The 20956-nt window shown below is 43.8% G+C and overlaps 1 protein-coding gene across 1 annotated transcript in view; it reads left to right on the top strand.

Annotated features, from left to right (window-relative positions):
- SLC7A14 (solute carrier family 7 member 14) overlaps positions 1-11474 on the top strand; it is a 56413-nt gene extending 44939 nt beyond the window's left edge. The window contains exons 4-8 of the mRNA XM_035133216.2: positions 441-658; positions 3346-3492; positions 4671-4879; positions 6398-7275; positions 9790-11474. Coding sequence (XP_034989107.1) covers positions 441-658; positions 3346-3492; positions 4671-4879; positions 6398-7275; positions 9790-10109 — 1772 coding nt within the window. The 3' untranslated portion in view covers positions 10110-11474. The remainder of the gene's footprint in view (positions 1-440; positions 659-3345; positions 3493-4670; positions 4880-6397; positions 7276-9789) is intronic.
- Positions 11475-20956: the final 9482 nt, after the last annotated feature.

Genomic DNA, 20956 nt, shown 5'->3' on the forward strand with positions numbered 1-20956 from the left:
ATATATTGTATGCAAAAAAAATGCAGATTAACACCGAAAGGTAATAGTGAAGATGCACAGAGGTGTCCATGTGTGACAATGTGCTCCGCTGCCCAATATGTCACTGCAAATGCCATAAGAAATAGAACAGGTGGTGCTCAAGTTTCCTAGAGTTCTGGAGACGGTTCTGCTCTTCCATCGTTTGGGGAACCTGTCAGATTTTCTGCGCTCTGAAAAGAAAACAGAAAAGAACCACAGAGAAGGCACACGAACAAAACCATTTGATGGCATCCTATGCTCCTGTAGGAAAGAGTTAGCATAGCATGTCTGCTGTGCCGTGAATACTAAGTGCGGAAGGATTTCTGAAACCGACACATTCCCCCCAGAAGATCGTTTCTTTGCTTTTCCTTTGTTTCTGCTATATTTCCAAAGTTCCATAAATACATGTTTTCCTCCCATAGGTAAAGGAGAAGAATCCTATCCAGATTTACTGGCTCTGGTCATCGCTGCCATTGTAACGATCATTGTCGCTTTGGGAGTGAAGAACTCTGTGGGATTTAACAACGTCCTCAACGTGATCAACTTGGTGGTGTGGCTTTTCATCATGATTGCTGGACTCTTCTATGTCAATGGAGAATACTGGGCCGAAGGGCAGTTCCTGCCATTTGGATGGTCAGGGGTGAGTGATTTAGATAAAGAATTTGGCCATTATCAGCCTAAAAGCCTGGCAACCGAAGGATAAGTGTTTAAAGGCATCATATTACATCAATTGCCCTTTTTCCTATTGGCAAGGAGAAATCCAGAGCATGCACCCTTTTCATATAAGGATCCTGGGTTGTATCCAATGCTGTACAAATGGCTCAAGCAATGGGATTTCTCTTCCCTCCCCTCTCCCCATGCATCTCTTCTGGAGTAGATATTCAGGTCTGGAGGGAGCTGCAGAAGAGAAGTGGTGGGAGTTCTGTTGAGGAAGTCTCCTGCAGTGGTGGATCTGCAACACTGGATACAACCTCCTCTCCTCTCCTTGGCCTGACTCCTCATGTCATCTCAGTAATGACTACGATACTCAACAACAACATAACGAATAGCTCTCCTTATCTTGTGGGACTGCAAATTCCATCATCCTTGGCCCCATGACTGGGACTGATGGGAATTGAAGCCCAAGCACATGTGGAAGCTCACAGCTTCCCTAAAAAGAAGTAAAAAAAACAAGCATCAAGAAAGGAGACAATGTTTTGGAATATTTTTGGAGATTTAATAAAAATGATATATATAATTAGATGCCCACAGTTTCCCCACCTCTGCTGTATAGCATGAACACCAATCTCTCCATTGATTTTTACTTCCCAACAATTGCCTAGCCGTACCAAACTATGATGTAAATCTCCAATCTCCACTTCCAGGACACATTTCTGGGTGTCTCCCTTAAGATTTCCTTGAACCTCCATTGGTACCTTGAACCTAGATACCTAAGAACATGAGACTGATGACTCCAGCATCCTGTTGTCACCAGATGCCTGTGAGAAGTTCACAAGTAGGGCATGAGTGCAACAGCATTCTGCCCACCTGTGGTTTCAGAGGTAGAGGGAGAACATAGCCATTGTGGCTTGTAGCCCATTGCTTAATCAACTTCCTTTCTTAATCAACTAGTCCATTTGACATAAATACCACCCCCAAAGTATGTTCCAGATTTTCATTAAAGTTCAAAACAAAACAAAACACCGCTGCACTCCCCAGCTGGCAAAATTAAAGGTGGCCAAAACAGAATTGCTCAACCGAGTGAAATTAACAATGCATAAACACAATTATCGCGCTCTCTGGAGAGCTGATGACTTAAAGGCTAATTACAATTGATCCCATAAGCAGCGTATAATAAAATGCACAGCACCAAAAGGCAGGTAAGTGGTTTGCTGAGAACAAAAAATGACATGGGCAAAAAGCATCATGTCAGTGGGTGCAATCTAAAAGAAAGTATATTTGCCTATGGCTACAATCTTGTGCACACTTTTCTGGGATTATGCCCTATTAATCGGACATGGTGGGACCGATGTCCATAAACATGGCCAGGATTGCACTGCATGGCTGTAATCTTATGAATGCTTGCTTGAGCGTTAACACGATTAAACTCAGTGGGACTTACTTCTGATGCTTAGGATCAGGCTATGTACACCATTACAAGCAGTGGGACGACAAACCCCTTTGCTTTCAACTGTATCTAAACTGGCCCCAGTGTGTTAAAGTGGGTCTGACGTAAATAGTCTCCTCCAACCCGGTACCTTCCAACACAACTGGCTGGGGCTGATGGGCATTGTAGTTCCAAACACCTGGAGGGCAGCAGATTGGGGAAGTTTGAAATAGACTAGGATGCATTGATATTTGCTTTGGTTGTTTCTCAGTACTGAATAACAATGAGCCTAAGTCATTTGCTTTAGACACACTTCCCAGTGCTGCCCAATTAGTGCTTGTTACAGATGTGATCAGCTTAAAACTCAGCTGGGAATTCAAACAGATTTGAATTTCCTTGTAGAGGCAAGTTCTTCTCCAAGGATGAGCAGAGACTGCAAGTATTCTGGCCTGGACCTCAAGCTAGTTAGTTGGATTTATAGTGCTTGCCTCTTGAATGTGTGGCCCAGAAAATGCAGCAGCAAAGAGGAGGGATGTGATGGCTTTCAGTTTTAAAACTAACTTTTCTAGATTGTTTTTAAAGAGATGGAAGGACTCTTCCACAGAGCCTACGGTGGGATTTCCTGATTACTGGCCATTCTGGCTGATGGGCGTTGGAGTCTGGAGTGCCACCTGGTAACCACTCCTGCATCCCTGGCATTTGGAGAGACTATGTTTCTTTCAGATGAGCATTTAATTTGTTGCTTGCAAGGCCATCTGTCCCTGTGCTGTCCCAATCTCTGCAACTTCTTCCCATTGTTCTCCTTGTTTAGTGCAAGGGTAGCAAGCATGATGCTCCCCAGATGTTTTTCAACTCCAGATCCCATGAGTCAGGACCACTGGCCACTCTAGCTGAGGCTGATGGGATTTGGAGTCCAACAGCATCTGGAATGCACTGCATTGATTGCCCCTGGGATAACCAATTCCCTTCTATTTTCTCTTTCTTTGCTACTTACTTGAATTGCCAGTCAGGGCTCTGCCTACCTTGAGGCAGCATGAGGCAGTCGCCTCAGGCAGCTGATTTGGGGTGTCATGAAAGTAGGGTGGTCACATGCAAAAGAGGATGGGACTCCTGCACCTTTCATAGCTGTAAAGAAGTGTGCATGTTGTCATTAGAAATGTAAGAAGGCATTGTTAGTTCCAGATAAATGGATATGACTTGGAAGCCTTGATCAGTCTAACTTGAATCTGTTGGTCATGCAGGTGCTACAAGGTGCAGCCACCTGCTTCTATGCCTTCATTGGATTTGACATCATTGCTACCACTGGAGAAGAAGCAAAGAGTCCCAACACTTCCATCCCTTATGCCATCACTGCTTCACTTGTCACGTGCCTGACCGCATATGTGTCCGTAAGTAAGCTCTCAGTACGATTCTGCGTTTTGTAGGAAGGTGTAACGTGGTGGCTGAGAATGTAAGGTGCAAGCTGAGGAATGCCTGAACTATGTGGCAATACAAAAAAAGTGTTTATTTGAGCTTAAAGGGGGGGGGACCTTGGCAAACCACGCCTCCCCCTCCTCCATTCAACAGATCACCTGTGCCACCTGCTCTGCTTGCTTGCTCATTTGCCAAGCATTGTTGTCACGCTGGGGTTGGCATTGGTGGTCGCGCGAACCTTGGTGTGAAGACAACCTGTCATTTTTATGTATATAGGAAGACAAGCTTTTGATCCAAGCTCGTGGTTGCTTGTCCATGTAGACTGCAGAATTGGTCATACCATTAGGAAGAGCGAGGCAGCTGCCTCCGCCAGTAGGTGCTGGAGGATAGAGCTATCTGGGCCACACGGTCTGCCCTGTACACACACACTCCTGTGGCCCTCAGGTGCAGTGGGTGATGCTGCCCCATTGCCAGAGTCAAGGTAAAATTCACCTTCCCATCTGGTACATGGAATGCAGTGGGTGAGGGCATATTTTCCTTCATCTCCAGCAACAAAATGTATTGGGTGAACCCTGCTGATGGGTTTGCGGTTGGTCATCTTTTCTGTGCCCATTCTTCATTCACATTCTCTCTCTCTCTCTCTCTCACACACACACACACACACAATTTATGCACAATGTGCATACTACTCACACCCCCGGCTCACATAGTACTCCCACGCATGCCAGCCACACACTCAGCCTAACAGTTAACTACTGTTATCATAGTGCTGCTTCCTGGCTCCTCTGCAACCTTCCATAAGAGCTCCCTCTATCCCTTTTACAAACTTCTGAACTAATGGAATATTCATAAACATTCCATGAGATCTTAGCAGCTTCTTTCAATCAAATGAAGCTGGAGCTCTGCATTTGCGAACGGAATGTACAATTTCTCTGGGTTTTGGTTTTCTTTTCATAATGCCCAGAAAAATAGGATGCTGCCTTTCTCTCCTGTACTGCTGGTGTGTGTGTGTGTGTGTGTTTAAACTGGCCCTGGGTGGTAGTAAACAAAAGGAGTGAGTTGCCCAGAGAACTACAATGGGGCACCCCAAAAAAATAAGTAAACCCTGTGCCACTTCTAACCGTACATTACCTTCACTCTTCCCACTCAACAGGTGAGCATAATCTTGACTCTGATGGTGCCATACAATGACATTGATACCGAATCGCCCCTGATGGAGATGTTTGTAGCCCACCGATTCTACACTGCCAAGTTCATTGTTGCCATCGGGTCTGTGGCTGGGTTGACAGTGAGCTTGCTGGGCTCCCTCTTCCCTATGCCTCGGATCATTTATGCTATGGCTGGTGATGGGCTTCTCTTCAGGTAAGTCCCATGTCATCAGAGGCATTTGGAGATGGGGCCTTGGAAGACCTTGCCAGGGCTAGCCAGAAGTTGTTGGGCTCCATTATCCATCAACCCTCCAGCCAACATGCCCAATAGCCAGGGATGGTGGGAGACCAACAACAGCTTGAAGGCACCACAATGGCTGCCTCTGTTATACCAGGTGATTCAGACTCCCATCAGCTAGTCAGCATGGACAGTAATTAATGATGGGAATTTTAGTCTACCTACACACGCACTCTATATAGCACATCCCTCGCATTTGGTCCAGAAGCTGAAGTTAGTGCAGAATGCTACAACACGATTGCTGGCAGGAGTGAGGCCTTGTCAGCATACAACACCTGTGCTCAGAGATCTGCACTTATTACCAGTTTGCTACCCGGCTGAGTTCAAGGTGTTGCTACCATACTAACATATCATCATCATTTAATGTGTATGCTGCTTTTCCATAGTTAAAACCATGCTCAAGGTGGCTTAGGACGTGAAAAGATTTACATCATTACAAGCAGAAATACAACACACCAAAAAGTAAACAACCACAATGGAACAATTTCCACATCAATTGTTATAAGATCTAAAAATGAAGATGCAAAATAATAACAATAACATCAATAACTGCAGCCAAAAAAAGAAACAAAAAAAAAACCCCGAAGCAATACGCCAGCCCAAGAGTCTGTTCAGCAGCCTCCGCTTTTGTAGTTGGAGTCAGTCAGGGCCCCACCCTCCCAAGGCAGGTCGGAAAAGGCCAGCAAGGAAGGCGGCAGGTCTTCCAGGACTCACAGCCAAGATGGCAAGATGGCAAACTTGGGGGCAGTTTACCTATGAGATCACCTTACATTACATGTGCCCACTCAACCACTTTGATCGGCAGAATTTGTGCTACTACTACAGATGTCCATATTTGTGAGATAATCCCTGCCTATTGAGATCGAGCCTTCACTGTACTCTTTTTGGCATCTGCTTTTTGGCATCGTGTTTAGACAAGCTTAGGAAGTGAGGTGATTTTCATCTGCTTTAGTATTTTAACTTTTGCATGTTTCAAAGTAGGGTTGTAGATTTTTCTTGATTTTCTTGTTTTATCTTTCCGTAAACCTTCCTTGAAGTTTCTTATTACAGTGGTTGTTGGTTTACAAACTTAATCCATTCTGGAAGTCCATTCTTAAACCAAAACCATTCTTAAACCGAGGCACGCTTTCCCTAATGAGGCCTCCCACCACCGGTGCCCTTCCACCATTCGGATTCCGTTCTTAGACCGAGGTAAAGTTCTCAAACCAAGACACTATTTCCAGTTTTGCGGCATTTGTAAACCAAATCGTTCTTAAACCAGACTGTTCTTAAGCCGAGGTACCACTGTACAATCAAGGTGTGTGTAAATTTTATGAAATGAAATAAAATAAAGAAATAAACATATGGTGGGTCACAGGTTCTCCTCCTCTGTCCTAAAAGTCAATAATATGGAGTTTATGGTGTTTATGCTAATTTTAACTTTTTCACGTCTAGATTCTTGTCCCATGTAAATTCTTACACGGAGACTCCCGTAGTCGCCTGCATTGTCTCAGGGTTTCTCGCAGCCTTGCTCTCCTTGCTGGTAAGCCTGAGGGACCTGATAGAGATGATGTCCATCGGCACGTTGCTCGCCTACACTTTGGTCTCCGTGTGTGTCCTGCTTCTTCGGTACCAACCAGAAAGCGACATTGATGGTTTCGTCAAGTTCCTTTCTGAAGAGCACACTAAGAAGAAGGAAGGGATCATAGCAGACTGCGAGAAGGAAGTCTGCTCTCCGGTCAGCGAAGGGGAGGAGTTTGCAGGCCCGCCCACCAACACTTGTGGCGCTAAGAACCTGCCATCCTTGGGCGACAATGAGATGCTCATTGGGAAATCAGACAAATCCGCTTACAACGTCAACCACCCCAACTATGGCACGGTCGACATGACTTCTGGAATAGAGGCAGATGAGTCTGAGAACATCTACCTCATCAAGCTAAAGAAACTCATAGGACCACGATACTACACTATGAGGATCCACCTGGGACTTCCTGGGAAAATGGATCGACCCACTGCGGCTACTGGCCAGACTGTCACCACTTGTGTGCTCTTGCTGTTTGTCCTAATGTTCATCTTCTGCTCTTTCATCATTTTTGGGGTGGACTACCTCTATGACCAAAGTTGGTGGGCAATTCTTCTGGTGGTCCTGATGGTCCTGCTGATCATTGCGTTGGTGTTCGTCATCCTTCAGCAGCCAGAAAACCCAAAAAAGCTCCCTTATATGGCTCCTTGCCTGCCTTTTGTCCCAGCCTTCGCTATGCTTGTGAACATCTATCTCATGCTGAAACTTTCAAGGATCACCTGGATCCGGTTTGCTGTCTGGTGTTTTGTGGGTAAGTTCTAAATGTGGGATGTGAAGGTTTGGGGACAGTGCATGTGTCAGGGTCAGATGCAGGTCAGATGTTTCCCAAGCAGTCTCAAACTGTGTCTGCCCACCTTTGACCTCTGCTCCACTCTTCTCATTATCCTGCTCATTCTTGGGGGGGGGGGGCAGAGGGGAACTTGCCAGAGCAGGAGATGGAGACTCCCTGGATTCTTCATCAGTCTCTTGACCCTACTCCTCTGCTTCAGCCTCGGAGTCTGAAATGTTCCCTGTCACAGGTTCCTCCACATAAGTGCCTGGGGACTCCTATTTCACTGTATCTGAAGAAGTGTGCATGCACACGAAAGCTCATACCAAAATAAAAACTTAGTTGGTCTTTAAGGTGCTACTGAAGGAATTTTTTTATTTTACTTCGACCCAGACCAACACGGCTACCTACCTGTAAACAGGTTCCTCCAGCTCATGAAACCCTGTTGTCCCTTCAGCATGCAACTCCTCCCCCCATTCTTCTCCCTCTGATCACCACCAATTCTCAGGCTCTGAAACTTCCTCCTCTGCAATTTCCCTCGAAGGTTCCCTGGCTGGCACCTCCTACTACTTCTCATCATTCAGCCAATCCCTGGCAATATGTGATAATTCCACTGAAGAGACCACCCAGACTACAATGGTACCTCAGTTTAAGTACACAATTGGAACCTGAAGCGTACTTTCCCATTGAAAGTAATGGAAAGTGGATTAATCCATTCCAGATGGGTCCACGGAGTACTCAACCTGAAGCGTACTTAACCTGAAATATGAGTGCAATTGGTTCTGGAAGTCCGTACTTAACCTGAAGCATACTTAACCAGAAGCGAACTTTCCCATTGAAAGTAATGGAAAGTGGATTAATCTGTTCCAGACGGGTCAGCGGAGTTCTTAAAGTGAAAGTACTCAAACCGAAGCGTACTTAAACCGAGGTATGACTGTATGTCAGAGTGCTTCATTTCAACCAACCTTCATTGGATTGGAGAATGGAAACCTCTTCTTAGAGCAGATGTGGGGAAATGGTGGCCCTCCAGATGTTGCTGGACATCAGCTCCCATCATCCCTGACCACAGACCATGCTGGTTGCAGCGGATGAGAGATGGAGTCCACCAACTTCTAGGGGGTCACAAGTTTCCCACCCCTGTCTTAAAAGAAGCATCCCCCATTTGGCTTTACAAAAGTTCTATCTATAAATTATTGGCATGACAGCACAAGGCAATATTGTATAATATCAGTATGGACCCAGTGGATGGCTTGAAGCATCTGTGACTACACCTAACTAAATCTTCATTTGGATGAGTCACCACTGGGAATCCCATTTCACAGGAGAATAGAATAACTACATAAAATTAAATCCAGTAGCTCTTAAGCCCTTCCCTTGTGGAGTTCCTCATGCTAACATATGGATAGTCAGTGAGGTGCCATCTAGATTTTGTTGGACTGCAACTCCCATCAGCCCCAGTCAGCAGTGGCCAATGGTCAAGGATGATGGGAGTTGTAGTCCAGCAATGCCACATTGGCACCCTCTGTTGTTCAATAAAAGAATCTTTGATACAGCAGAGCTGAATATGGAGGGATATGATTTGTCATTTACCACTTCCTCTGGAGCCCCCTTACCCACATGCCCCACAAAACCTTCTCCAAAGGGCTGGCGGACCCTTTGGAATTGGAAATTTGAAGAAGGTGGCATGGGAGACTGCAGAGGGAAAGGGGAAATGGGAGGAAATCGCCTCTCTTCCCTTTCCACTGCTGGAAAGAAGTTCCCTTTCTACCAACATGAGGCACAACATGGGATACAACTCCCATATTTGCATGTGACTCTATCTCATAACTGCCAAGTTATCCCTTTTTTTAAGGGATTTTCCTTTATGCTGAATAGGCTTCCTCGCGAGAAAAGGGAAAACTTGGCAGCTATGCTCTATCTCTTGCCCTTCTCCTTATCCTCACTTTGTTTTCCTCCTTCTCAGCCTCTGCTAGTCTGCTATTGAAATGAGAGGAAGCAAAGGGAATATAGTCAAGAGATCTGCAGAATTGACTCGAAATCTTTTTCTTTGTGTTTATCCTCCTTTTCTTCATTTTTAAAAAATTTAGCGATGTGGTTTGTTTCGTTACTAAATCCTGCTTCGATAGTGTTCCAATGAAACCCACAGGTGAAAAACAAAAATGTAGCACAGATTGTGTAATTATTCTACATGTTTCCTTTTCTGGTCCTGGGGTTTTTGCTTTGCAACTGAAACATTCTAGTAAATAAAATGTATCTTCGGAAAAAAGAGCTCAGCAAAAGGAGAAGGAACGACACAATCAAGATTGTTTGGGAACTATCCCACAGAGTATATAACCCATATGGTGAATTATAGATAATAAACCACTCAACTTCTGCAGCAGTGTTTATAGATTCATTAGGGCTTGGAACCGTTTCATGTTGGATTGCCTGCAAGGCAACCCTAATTCAGACTACAGTACAATATTTTTACCAGCCAAACTCTCCCCTCTCCTGCAGGATTGCTGATTTATTTTGGCTATGGCATATGGAACAGCACACTGGAGATCACCGCTCGGGAAGAGGCGCTGCATCAGAGCACATACCAGCGCTACGATGTTGATGTCGACCCCTTCTCTGTCGACGATGGCTTGGCCTACGCCGAGAACGACAACTTCCAGGACTGGGCTCCTACTGACGACAAAGGTTTCTCTTACCAGCAGGTGTCAGAAGCAAAGGAAAACAGTCGGACAAGTAGCAAATCAAAGAGCAAAGGCAAACACAAACAGAACTCAGAAGCACTGATTTCGAATGACGAGTTAGACCACTCACCCGAGTAGATGAAATGGAAGCACCACCGTTCCACTCTTTGTCACTAAGCTAAACCTTGGGCTGAAATTCAGTGGCTTCTTTTGGCTCTCATTTCAAACCCATCTTTTTCCGTAAAGTTTGTTTCCAGAAGTCATATCACTAACTCACTCAGTCAGTCAAGTCAGTCAGTCACCTTTCTGTTCTTCAGGATGGTTCTGTCAAGTGCTCATCCTGAATCAACAGAAGATCACATCAAGGAAAGCAACATGTCTCTGATCTCACCACTGCCATTCACAGGCCTCTTTCACTGAATGTTGCTTCCGATAGGCTAGTTGAACCTGCTGAGTTTTTCTGGGCCTAGGAAACCCATTGCATAAGACACTTCCTGCTGCAGCGATAGTATGGTTTCAATGGAACCCACACTCAATGAAGTGAGTATCTGATAAGGAAATGCAGTAATATTCCCTCGGCAGGGGACATGTCTATGACCTCTTTGCTTTCTGGTGGAGAAGGATGGGAAACATGTTACCCTCTGGATTTGTTGGAATTCCATTATCCATGACCATTGGCCATGTGGACTGGGGTTGAGAAGGAAGCTGAGTCCAACAATATCTGAAGGGCCACAGGTTCCCTATCCCTGCCAAAGAAAATACTCAGTTGCAGTCATACTAAGGACTGTTAAGTTATTTGGCAAAGAGCGTCAGTTTTTCATTTTGTGAATGCAAACATTGACTAGATGGGTAGGTTTATTCAGGCAAGAGCTTAATTTTTTCCCTGAGGATATTCTAGAGATAAAGAGAGCTCCAGTGATCAGGCTGTGCAGACCAGCACCCCCATTTTCACCTATATAAAACTACTTCAACTTTTCACTTAGCAAAATATTCTTGCACTTTGGCACACTTGTGCTTCACTTCCCATGTCACCTTCTCCATTCGTTTTGTCTCAGTTGTTTCCTGGTGAACTATGGTATGACACAACATGACTCAACCACAATTTAATATATTGACCAGTTGGAATTTGCATCTTGGTGAGTTCTTCTTGGATATTTTGTTTGATCCATTTAGCCATTTTATCTAGTAAATAAGAATGGAGACTTTGGTTGTCAGATTTCTGTGATTAGGTTTATCTGAACCGGAATAATTTAGCAGGCAGGACCCATACAGTGACAGTGTGGTTCAAATTGATATCAGTGCCATGATCCTAAAAGCTGAGATTCATGACCAGCAGAATCATGTGGCACAAGCAAGAATGGTACCATGCGATTCTGCTGAACATGTAGTTCAACACTAACTTCAAACCTCTGCATTAGGAATAGATGGGAGGCTAAACCTAGAATGTGACTAAAATCCTAATGTTATATCCATGGGCTACTTCAGATGGACTTAAACACAGCTCAGACCAATATCAGAACTTCCTGGATTTAGGTCATCTATAACCATGGTACAAACAAATCAATACTCATGTAAGATTACTTCACTCCACTCAGTATCTAACTTTGAATATTGTAGAATGATTGCCTTGGAGTTCCCAACTTTTCATATTTGATACACTAAATGCTGATTCCTGCTTTATGTGCAGTACCAACCATAGGTTCCCAAGGCAACATCAGTTCCCAGTGAGTCAACAGTCCAATCTCACTTGCCTTTAAAACCCAAATAAATAAAAATATCTATTGTGATAAATTAAAATTTAAACATTACATTATTTGATACTACAACAAAAACAGACTTCTGTCCCATTTATTATGTCCACAGTTATTATTCCAATAAACAATACAACTTAAGTACTTGTCTGCTATATTGATGATCTGTTTTGTCCCAAGTCTTTGATACCTTCCATCATTTTTTCCATTATAGCTAGGTCCAAACATTTAAACACCAATTCCGAAATGGAGGGAGACTGGGTGTTTTTCCAATATCAAGCCTATATTATTTTAGCATCAATCATTAAGTGGAGGATCAATGATTTTTAGATCTCAGGAATATCAAGCCGAGTTACATTGAAAAGGACCAGTGAAGGGTTTAAGCCCCAATTTGCAATATTATGCCCCAAAAATGTCTCCAATAACTTTTGACATGTTGACATTCCTGCCACATATAAGGGAGACTCGTTGTATTTCCAACATTTAAATCTAGCTATTGAGAATATTGAGCTTGAGTGAAGTACCAGTGGTGTATAAGTTGGTGTTGCATCTTCTTCACTAACTTTATTGAGTGACAAATATTTCCTTTCCCTTTCCCTTTTCCCTTCAGAGATAGAGATTCCCTGATTCCTGTCCCAGTAAACCATGAATTTGTGCCTCCTTTAGCATGGCATAAACAAACATTGCAACAATCATTCTAAGTTCCCATGAGTTAATAGGTTTTTCCTCTATTTGTGAGTTTTCTTAATTCATCTGGTGAGTGAGACCCAGGGCTTATTTCCAAACAATCTTGCACAGGATGCGGCTTCGGATGTCACATCCTACACAGCAAAAAAGAACTTTGCGTTTCCTTTTATGCAGCCCTGCAGACCTCTGCTTGATATAGCAAGCTCTGCAGCCTATGTGCAATGAAGTCATTGGAACTGGGATCCATCAAACATCCACAGCATATCAGATATTCACTGGCCCTTCTTTACTTTTTCATCTGGCCATTTGAGATTCAGCTCATGGGATGCACCTGTACGGAACTATTTGTCCATTTGCTTGCTTATCACTGCTATTACCCATATCCCTTAAGAAAAGGGGTGAGGAGCCTTGTTCATTGTTGTAGATTGGACCATCATGGTCATCTCAACCACAGGGTGAGGAACCTGTGGTCTTCCAGATGATGTTGGACTCTGGTCCCCATTGGGCAATTGCCAGGGATAATAGGTGCTGCTTATTCTGTTATTTATCTAATTTAGGAATTGCCTTCAATGTCAGTCTCGAGGTGATTGCCACAAAACAAACAACAACAACAACAACTAAAGCCGACAGAATAAGCGCCTATGCTGAAATCCAGCAACAACAGGCTACTCACACCTGCCCAAAGAAATAAAAACTCCAAGTCAGTCAAATATGCTTTGGCAACTTTAAATGCTGACTACGTACCTCTAGGATGAAACTCAGGGTCTTTCAATCCCTTTTCTAAAGGAAAGCTTAATAATATTGCAAGGTACAAAAATAGAGAACTTCTTGGATTTGATCCCTAGTGCAAACAGCACTGCCCCTCTCCATAAACAATCGTAATATATTTATTTATAACAGCACTCGCAGCCAAGTGTGCACAGAGTTCTGTACAAATACTGCATAGGTAGGATTCTAAAATGGTCTGGAGCCACACAGAGTGCTCAGTGGTGGCCACGGGGTTAAGAAGAGGAGAGGTGGTGGCCCTTGGCTGAGGCTCATATAAAGCAAAAACCGCGGCAAAGAATTCTCAAAATAAACATTTCCTAAGGAATAAGGAAGGGCTTTGGGATTTGTGCCATTTACTGTATTCTTCTGCCAAGCTTTTCCCTGGTCGCAACACAGCCTACTACTGAGCTGTTGTCCATTCCCAAAGGATCCTACTATTTTAGCTCTGAGAATGAAACCTTGGAGGAGTGATAAAGAACCTGTAGTCCTCAAGATGTTGTTGGACTCCAGCTTCCATTGTCCCTGGCCATTGGCCATGCTAGCTGGGAGTTGGAGTCAAACACTTTCCACAGGAACCACAGGTTCCCCACCCTTTCCTTAGAGGAGAAAGAAGGTCCTGTATGGCCTTCTTTCATAGAACAAAGGAAGCAAAAATTCCCAGACACCCTGAAAGCATGTTCTACATGTAGAAATAAATTCTTTACCCATTTTATGTCACTTCTTGCAAAATCATGATGCACTGGCAACATTTTTCTTTTTAAAAAGGGGCGGGGAAGGAAAGTAGTGCAGGGCTGTTGTCGTTTGTAATGTTTATATCATAATCTAGGTCAGTGTTTCCCAACCTTGGGTCTCCAGCTGTTTTGGACTACGATTCCCATCATCCCTGACCTAGTCTTGCTAGCTAGGGGTGATGGGAGTTGTAGTCCAAAAAAGCTGGAGACCCAAGGTTGGGAAACACTGATCTAGGTGAGTGCCTTCATATACCAGGAAATCAAAGTTAACCCACAACATACACATGAGGGATTATGTTGCAGAGATCATAGAATTCAAAACAAGCCAAACCAAATCTCAGAATGGAGATGAAATTTAGCTCACCTGGTTCAGGTGTGATTTGGTGTGTTTTTCACACCCCTGCTCAGTAGCAGTTATAATGATCAGTCTGCTATAGTGGGAATATTGAAGAGAAGGACCTGACCCCTTAATGGAGCAAGAAAGCCTATATCGTAGCCAAGGGCACTCCAGTTCTGCTTCAACACAAACCCTGTTCATGCTAATAACGTGAATGCTTTTTATTTCAGCAGAGAGAAACATGCACAGTTCAAAACCTGTTTTTTTTTATTCTTCTGTATAATCACAATTATACACGACACTTCTAAAATTCAGCTCTCTGATCTCTCTTGTACCAGGAGGGCACAAATTCAGATTGGATTCACGCCACAGCAAAATATTTGAGTGCCGATTTTTCTGTTGGGATGCAGAGCCACCAGATGTGATGTTAATTGTGCAAGTACATTTAACATACCTAAAGCTTCTTAAAATTCAAATAGTTATGGATCCCAACCAGGATCAAAACCATAGTGTGTGGGAAAGGGGGTTAACCTCCTTCCCTTCCCCCACCCCAGTCGCTTTGACCCCAGATGAAAAGTGTCTGTTGGCGCCAAGGGAAATTTTCACCCCAGGACTAATAGATGCTTTGACAGGGATTTTTTTATTGGCAACTTGGATTTGGGGAGCCCTCTGGTGTCTTTTCCAAAGCTGGAAAAGCGCGAACTAGGTCTTGGGAAGGAGGCGGGAGCATTCTAGGACGCTGTCAGAGCCTTCCGGCTCCTTCTCAAAGATGGTGCCCTCTTGGCTCAACGCCCCATTTGCACACCTGTAAATCCACCCCTGAGAGGAAATTGATTGGGAATTTCTCCCACGGAAGCCCAAATGAAATAAGCAGCAAAAGCACATTGGAAGGGTCAACCTCTATTAGAAACTGCCTTTTTAAATTTGAGATGTGACTCTTAAATGCAAATCATCCAGTGAATACACATTTCCTGTTCCTGTGATAAGCCTGGGATGCATTTTCTTGCTGCCACAGCGTCTTCGGTATAAATCAGGGTGGCGAACCTTTGGCCCTCCAGATATTGTTGAACTCCCAACTCCCATCAGTTCCAAGCATCATGGCCACTGGTCAGGGAATCATTCGTTTATTGATTGCATTTCTATCCCAAGTATGGCATACACACTTTTCCCTCTCTTTGTTTGATCCTCACAACAACCCTGCGAGGCAGGTTAGGCTGAGAGGCAGCGACTGACCCAAAGACACCCAAGTGGGATGGGAGGTGCTGACACATGGAGGACCACAAGTCTCCCAACCAACCACAGCATCTACACAGTGGACATTTTTCTTGCATGATAAAATAGGAGATTGGTTTGGGGAGGTGGGTGGGGTGGGACAGAGGTGAGGGTTGGAATGCAGTGTTTTTAAGAGAATGAAAAAGCATTTGGAGATCTTACAATGCAGCTTGTTGTGGCATCATTGTACAGATAGAAGCCAATTTGAGTGTTCTCTTATAATGGCGAGGGCGCCCACCTGAGAGGTGCCAGAACTGAGTTCGAGTTGCGGCGGGGGGGGAAGCTATTAAAGACACAACAACAAGGCCAATGTTTTGGGTGAAACTAACATAGCTACACCTTGATGCACCTATCCTGCTCTTTCTGGAAGAAAATCGTGAAAGTGTACTGTTGATACGTACCTCAGTTAACTTAGAGCATGAGCTATCGCTGGCCAAACAGCATGGGTGGAAATTCCACTTCAGCTCAGTCTCAAATCATGTTTTGCGATGGAGCCATTTCACACTTCAGCGGCTAAGTGACGAGAAATCAAGTGATGCGTCAGCCTGTGTGCAAACAGGCCTGTGAGAGCTGAATGGCCCTTAGGAGTTTTAACCAGGGATGGGAAACTTTGGAGCTCCAAGATGTTGTTGGCCTACAGCTCCCAGCAGCCCCTGCCTCTATGGGGCAACCAGTTAGGGATGATGGGAGTTGTAGTTAAAACAGCATTTGGAGTCCCACAGGTTCCACAACCCGGATGGACAGGGCTCCACACATCCCAACAAATGAACAGTAACTCGACGCATGCACCCTTTTGCACATTCCAAGCTGTTCCCTCTATGAAAGCAAATGGAAGGCCCTTGAGAGCTTGTGAAGCCCTTGTATCTGCAAAAGGTACAAGTGGACTGAAAGAGGGGGCCACTACAATTATGTTATTACAAGGCCCTGCACTCAAGCTTTGTTGCTGCAAAAGACTGTCACTGTGTGCGTGTGCGTGTGTGTAGGTGTAACAATGGCATTTGTGTTCAACGTTCAAATCTTTCTTCCTTTCATTTCATTTGGTTTCTAGATTGTCCAAGTTGCAACTGTGTTTTATTTATTTATTGCAGGTAGCATTTCCTGCTGTAACAATTCTCTACAGTTCTGGTATGAAATTGATGTATTTGTTTAAAAGGGAAACAACATGTTTGTTCTCTGACTTATTTATTTTTTTGTGGTTCCTGAACCCCATTGGTGCACTATGCAATGGGCTTTTGTGGTGTGTCATGAAGAAAGTTTATGCAGATATCTTAATGGAGTGACTTTTATTTTGAGAATGATTGTGTTGTTGACTATTATATAATATATATAAATATAAATATGTTGACTTACTGACACATGGAAAAGAAATCTAAATTTACCAAATGTGTATATTTTAATAGATGCATAAAGCTTCATTGTGTGCCTTTATATTTACAAAAATAAAAAAGGGGTTTATAAAGAAAGCCAGAGAGAAAAAACATGTCAACAGAACTGTCCATAGCTTTTAAATGAAATATTAAACCAAAAAAGGGGGGAGACGGGAAGGAATCCCACAGCCTCTATGCTGATATATACAAATATATGTTTAACTTGCCAGTATCTGAAGGTCTGATATTTTTCAATGCTAAAATGGATTAAATGTAAACAAATTTTGCCTTAAGAGCTTGGGTGGGGGGAATCCTTTGTAGAGGAACAGTTGAAATGGGCTGATTTTGGAATTTATTTGCATTGTTGAGGGGGGAATAGTTGTTCGTTTACACAATAAAACATGGGGGGAAATGACAGCTGACTGAGTTTTAGGGGCATTCCTGTCATCCTCTGTCTACTTTTTATTCTTCCTTTCTCTCTCTCTCTGCCTACATTAAACTGGTATCAAATTTTTAGTAATTTAACTGACATAGCTCAAATAATCTTTGGAAATGGTTTGCAAAACAGAACCTACAACAAAATGCTGCAGTGTTCAGTGTTCCTGTTCAGCTATGCCCTTTTTCCAGGATCATTCCATTCCTTGCCCCTCCAACCATTTCCCATATTTTCTCATTCTCCCTCCAATAGTCAGATGGCATTCTGTGTCCAATGGGCTTGTTCAAGCTTCCCTTACTTAGGCAGTTCCTGGAGCATCCCTCCCAAATACAGGTGAAATTCAGAAAATTAGAATATCGTCGAAAAGTGCATGTATTTCAGTAACGCAACTTAAAAGGTGAAACCAATATAGGGGAAAGATGCATGACATGCAAAGCAAGATATGTCAAGCCTTTATTTGTTGTAATTGTAATTATTTGTCGTTAGGCGGGTCAATTATAAATGGAATGTAATTAATGAAATGTACTAGCGATGTTTATTTTTGCATTATTGTAACTACTGTATATTCCTGCGTATAAGACTACTTTTTAACCCAGGAAAATCTTCTGAAAAGTTGAGGGTCGTCTTATACGCAGGGGTCGAATTTCTTATACGGCGAGTATATCCCAAACTATATTTTAGCTGGAAAAGTTGGGGGTCGTCTTATACGCCCAGTCGTCTTATACGCCGGAATATATATTTGTTTTATTTCTGTGGAATTTCCAAAAGAAAGCATTTGTAAAAATTAAAAGAAAAATAAATAATAATAAGTTGCATTACTGAAATAAATGCACTTTTTGACGATATTCTAATTTTCCGAGTTTCACCTGTATATTTTCCACTTCCACACACCCACAGGGTTCTCCCAAGCCTGTTGATACGTCCCCTCTTGTGCCTGCTGCTGTCTCGGCTACAGAAGGGCTGGCAATTGGAGAACTTAGATTGCTATTCATCATTATCCCTTCACCGGCAGGTCCAACAGTGGGTTACAACAACATAAAATTCTGCATTCGCAATTTAAAAAATAGAAGGTTGCTTATATTGGTCACAGGAATCATAGAATCATAGAACTGCAGAGTTGGAAGTGGGGGTTCCTAACAGATCTCATCACCCTTAACAAACTCCAGCTCCCAGAATTCTTTGGGGAAAACCATGACTGTTTGAAGTGGTATCATAGCACTTTAAATGTATGCTGTGAATGTGCACTAAGTCAATCTTCTCAGTCTTTCTGCCTTCTCAAAACTCTGAGCTCTACATGGTAAACTGTTACAGGTTGCAAATGTAATTTCCTGCCCTTTGGTGGGCACATCTCGTCACAAAGAAATAAGAATCACAAAGCAACAGCATTATTAAGATCGTGGCATGCATTTTATGCTGAAAAGAACCCATCATTCGAATTGGTTCTGCTTCTGTTGGTGCGGCAGCTTGCAAGATTTAAAGTCACACATTGCTTTCGATGCAAATTTGACTCCTTCACCAGCAGTAGTTGACCTCATAGCTGATAACAATGTCCCCCTTTATATTTCATCTTCTCCGAGGCCAACAAACTCCGTGGAATGTCTTCCTTCTCCAGAGTATCCACAGCTGAAGCTACAGACAGTGCATAAGAGTCACTCTTGCCTAGCACCATTAGTGGCTTGGAGGGGGGGGGAGGGGGAGGTGCTGCTGCTGCAGAAACTATTGACATTTGTGACTCTGCCCCTCCTCCATCACCCACTTAGAGAGCAAGGGAGCTTCTTGCCCAAAGACAATGCCTCTCAGTGATTCCATCAGGCTGCTAAACCTTTACATAGCTTTTGGGGTAGCCATGTGACCTACTCTTAGCCACTATTTATAGCCTGCTGAACACAGTACCACCCTTGTGTGATCAGCTTTTGTTGCAGTAGAGAATGCTATTATCCTCACTCCCATGCCACCCCCTAGGCATACATCAGGCATGGACAATCCGTAAACTTCCACAACACAGAGCCTACATGGCATGTGGATGTTGCACCCAAGAACCCAGAGGAGGACAATTCAAAGGCAGAAGAGTCAATGTCCTATTTATTCAAGGAAGGAGCTATGGAAGAGTCCGCTCTACCGATGGCCTGCATACCAGGTGGCAAGTTCCTGCAATGTGCATGCTATCACTTGGTAAGCTGGCCATCAGCATTGTCCTGCAAGGTGTGGGAGAGTGATAAAATGTAGCTCACTATCTGGAAGGAGGAATCATAGAATCATAAAATTGGAAGGAATCCCTGCCCACAACCATCCCTGGGTGGGCTCGAACCACCAGCCTTCTGGTTAGCAGCCAGATGCACTGACCCATTGTGCCAGAGGGCATCAGATGTGATGCAGGCTGCATGTACTCTTCATTCAGTGTGCTCCCACCACTGGTTTCTGAAGTTGTGTCCACACAGAATTAGCCACAATCCACATCTATGTTGTGGTGTCATGAGAAATATTGTGTTTTGATGTATTCCCCACCCCACCCCCCAAAAAACCTAGCTCTGATCTGACTTGAAAATATGGACATAGCCCTGATCTGACTTGAAAATATGGACATAGCCAATGATCAGGGGATGGTAACCTTTGATATGTACAGTTGGGACATACTGTGAGTTATGCTGAATCTTTGCTTCCCTATCTGCTGCCTGTACCCCACTATCATATCTACAGTACTTCTTCATTTATTGCAGTTATATCAAGGCTCCCAACCAGCCACTGACCACACCCAAACCTGTTTGGCTTCAGCAAGGTTCCCATATTGCATGCCATGGGCCTGGTCGGAGGGGAGCCTAACAAAGACAGTCAACAAGAGAAGTAAGCAACGAGAATAGTGCAAATAAAATCCACACCATTAGTGTGTTGAAAATACTTTGCATATTTTTGAATACTGACTGTAGGGTTATATTTAATTGTTTGGAAAGTTTAAAGTGGTACTCTTGCTTGCCCCCATATTTTGTCCATTGTGAAATTTGCCAGGGATGTTTGTTCTTGTGCTCTTCCTTTGCCTGTGGTTTTACCCCAGTGCACGCTTAAAAGCCAAACTCCGCACTACCTTGAGGTCTTCTCAAGGAGACACAAAGAAGCTTAGGCTGTTTGGTGGAGGCAGCCAAGGAAAATAAAGACTTCCACCTGATAGCAGCAGAAAGGTCATGGGAGGGGAAGGCAAACTAGAAGGAGACACTCTGTTTGGTCCAGTCTCCATTTCACAAGCCAAGGTGTAGCTGGGCCATGTGACACCTTTCCTCCAAGGAGCTCGGGATGGCTTGCAAGGTTTCTCATTCGCTCTTTTATCCTCACAAACATCCTGTGAGGTAGGATAGGCAGAGAGAGTATTTGTTCAATCTTAGTATCATAGAACCATAGAGCTGGAAGGGGCCCCAAGGATCATCTCATCCAACCCCCTTCAATGCAGTTGTCCCACATGGGGATCAAACCTGTGACCTTGACATTATCAGCACCATGCTCTAACCAGCTGAGCTACCTCAATTTCTTAATGTGACCCAGTCCACTTCCTGGCTTACTGGAGTTTTGAAGCTAGGTCTCCCCAGTCTTAGTCTGGCACTCAGCTCACTATGTCACACTGGCTAGGATGTCTAGAGAAGCCACTGT

This window comes from Zootoca vivipara, chromosome 5 (genome assembly GCF_963506605.1).
Source record: "Zootoca vivipara chromosome 5, rZooViv1.1, whole genome shotgun sequence".
In the NCBI taxonomy this organism is placed as follows: domain Eukaryota; kingdom Metazoa; phylum Chordata; class Lepidosauria; order Squamata; family Lacertidae; genus Zootoca; species Zootoca vivipara.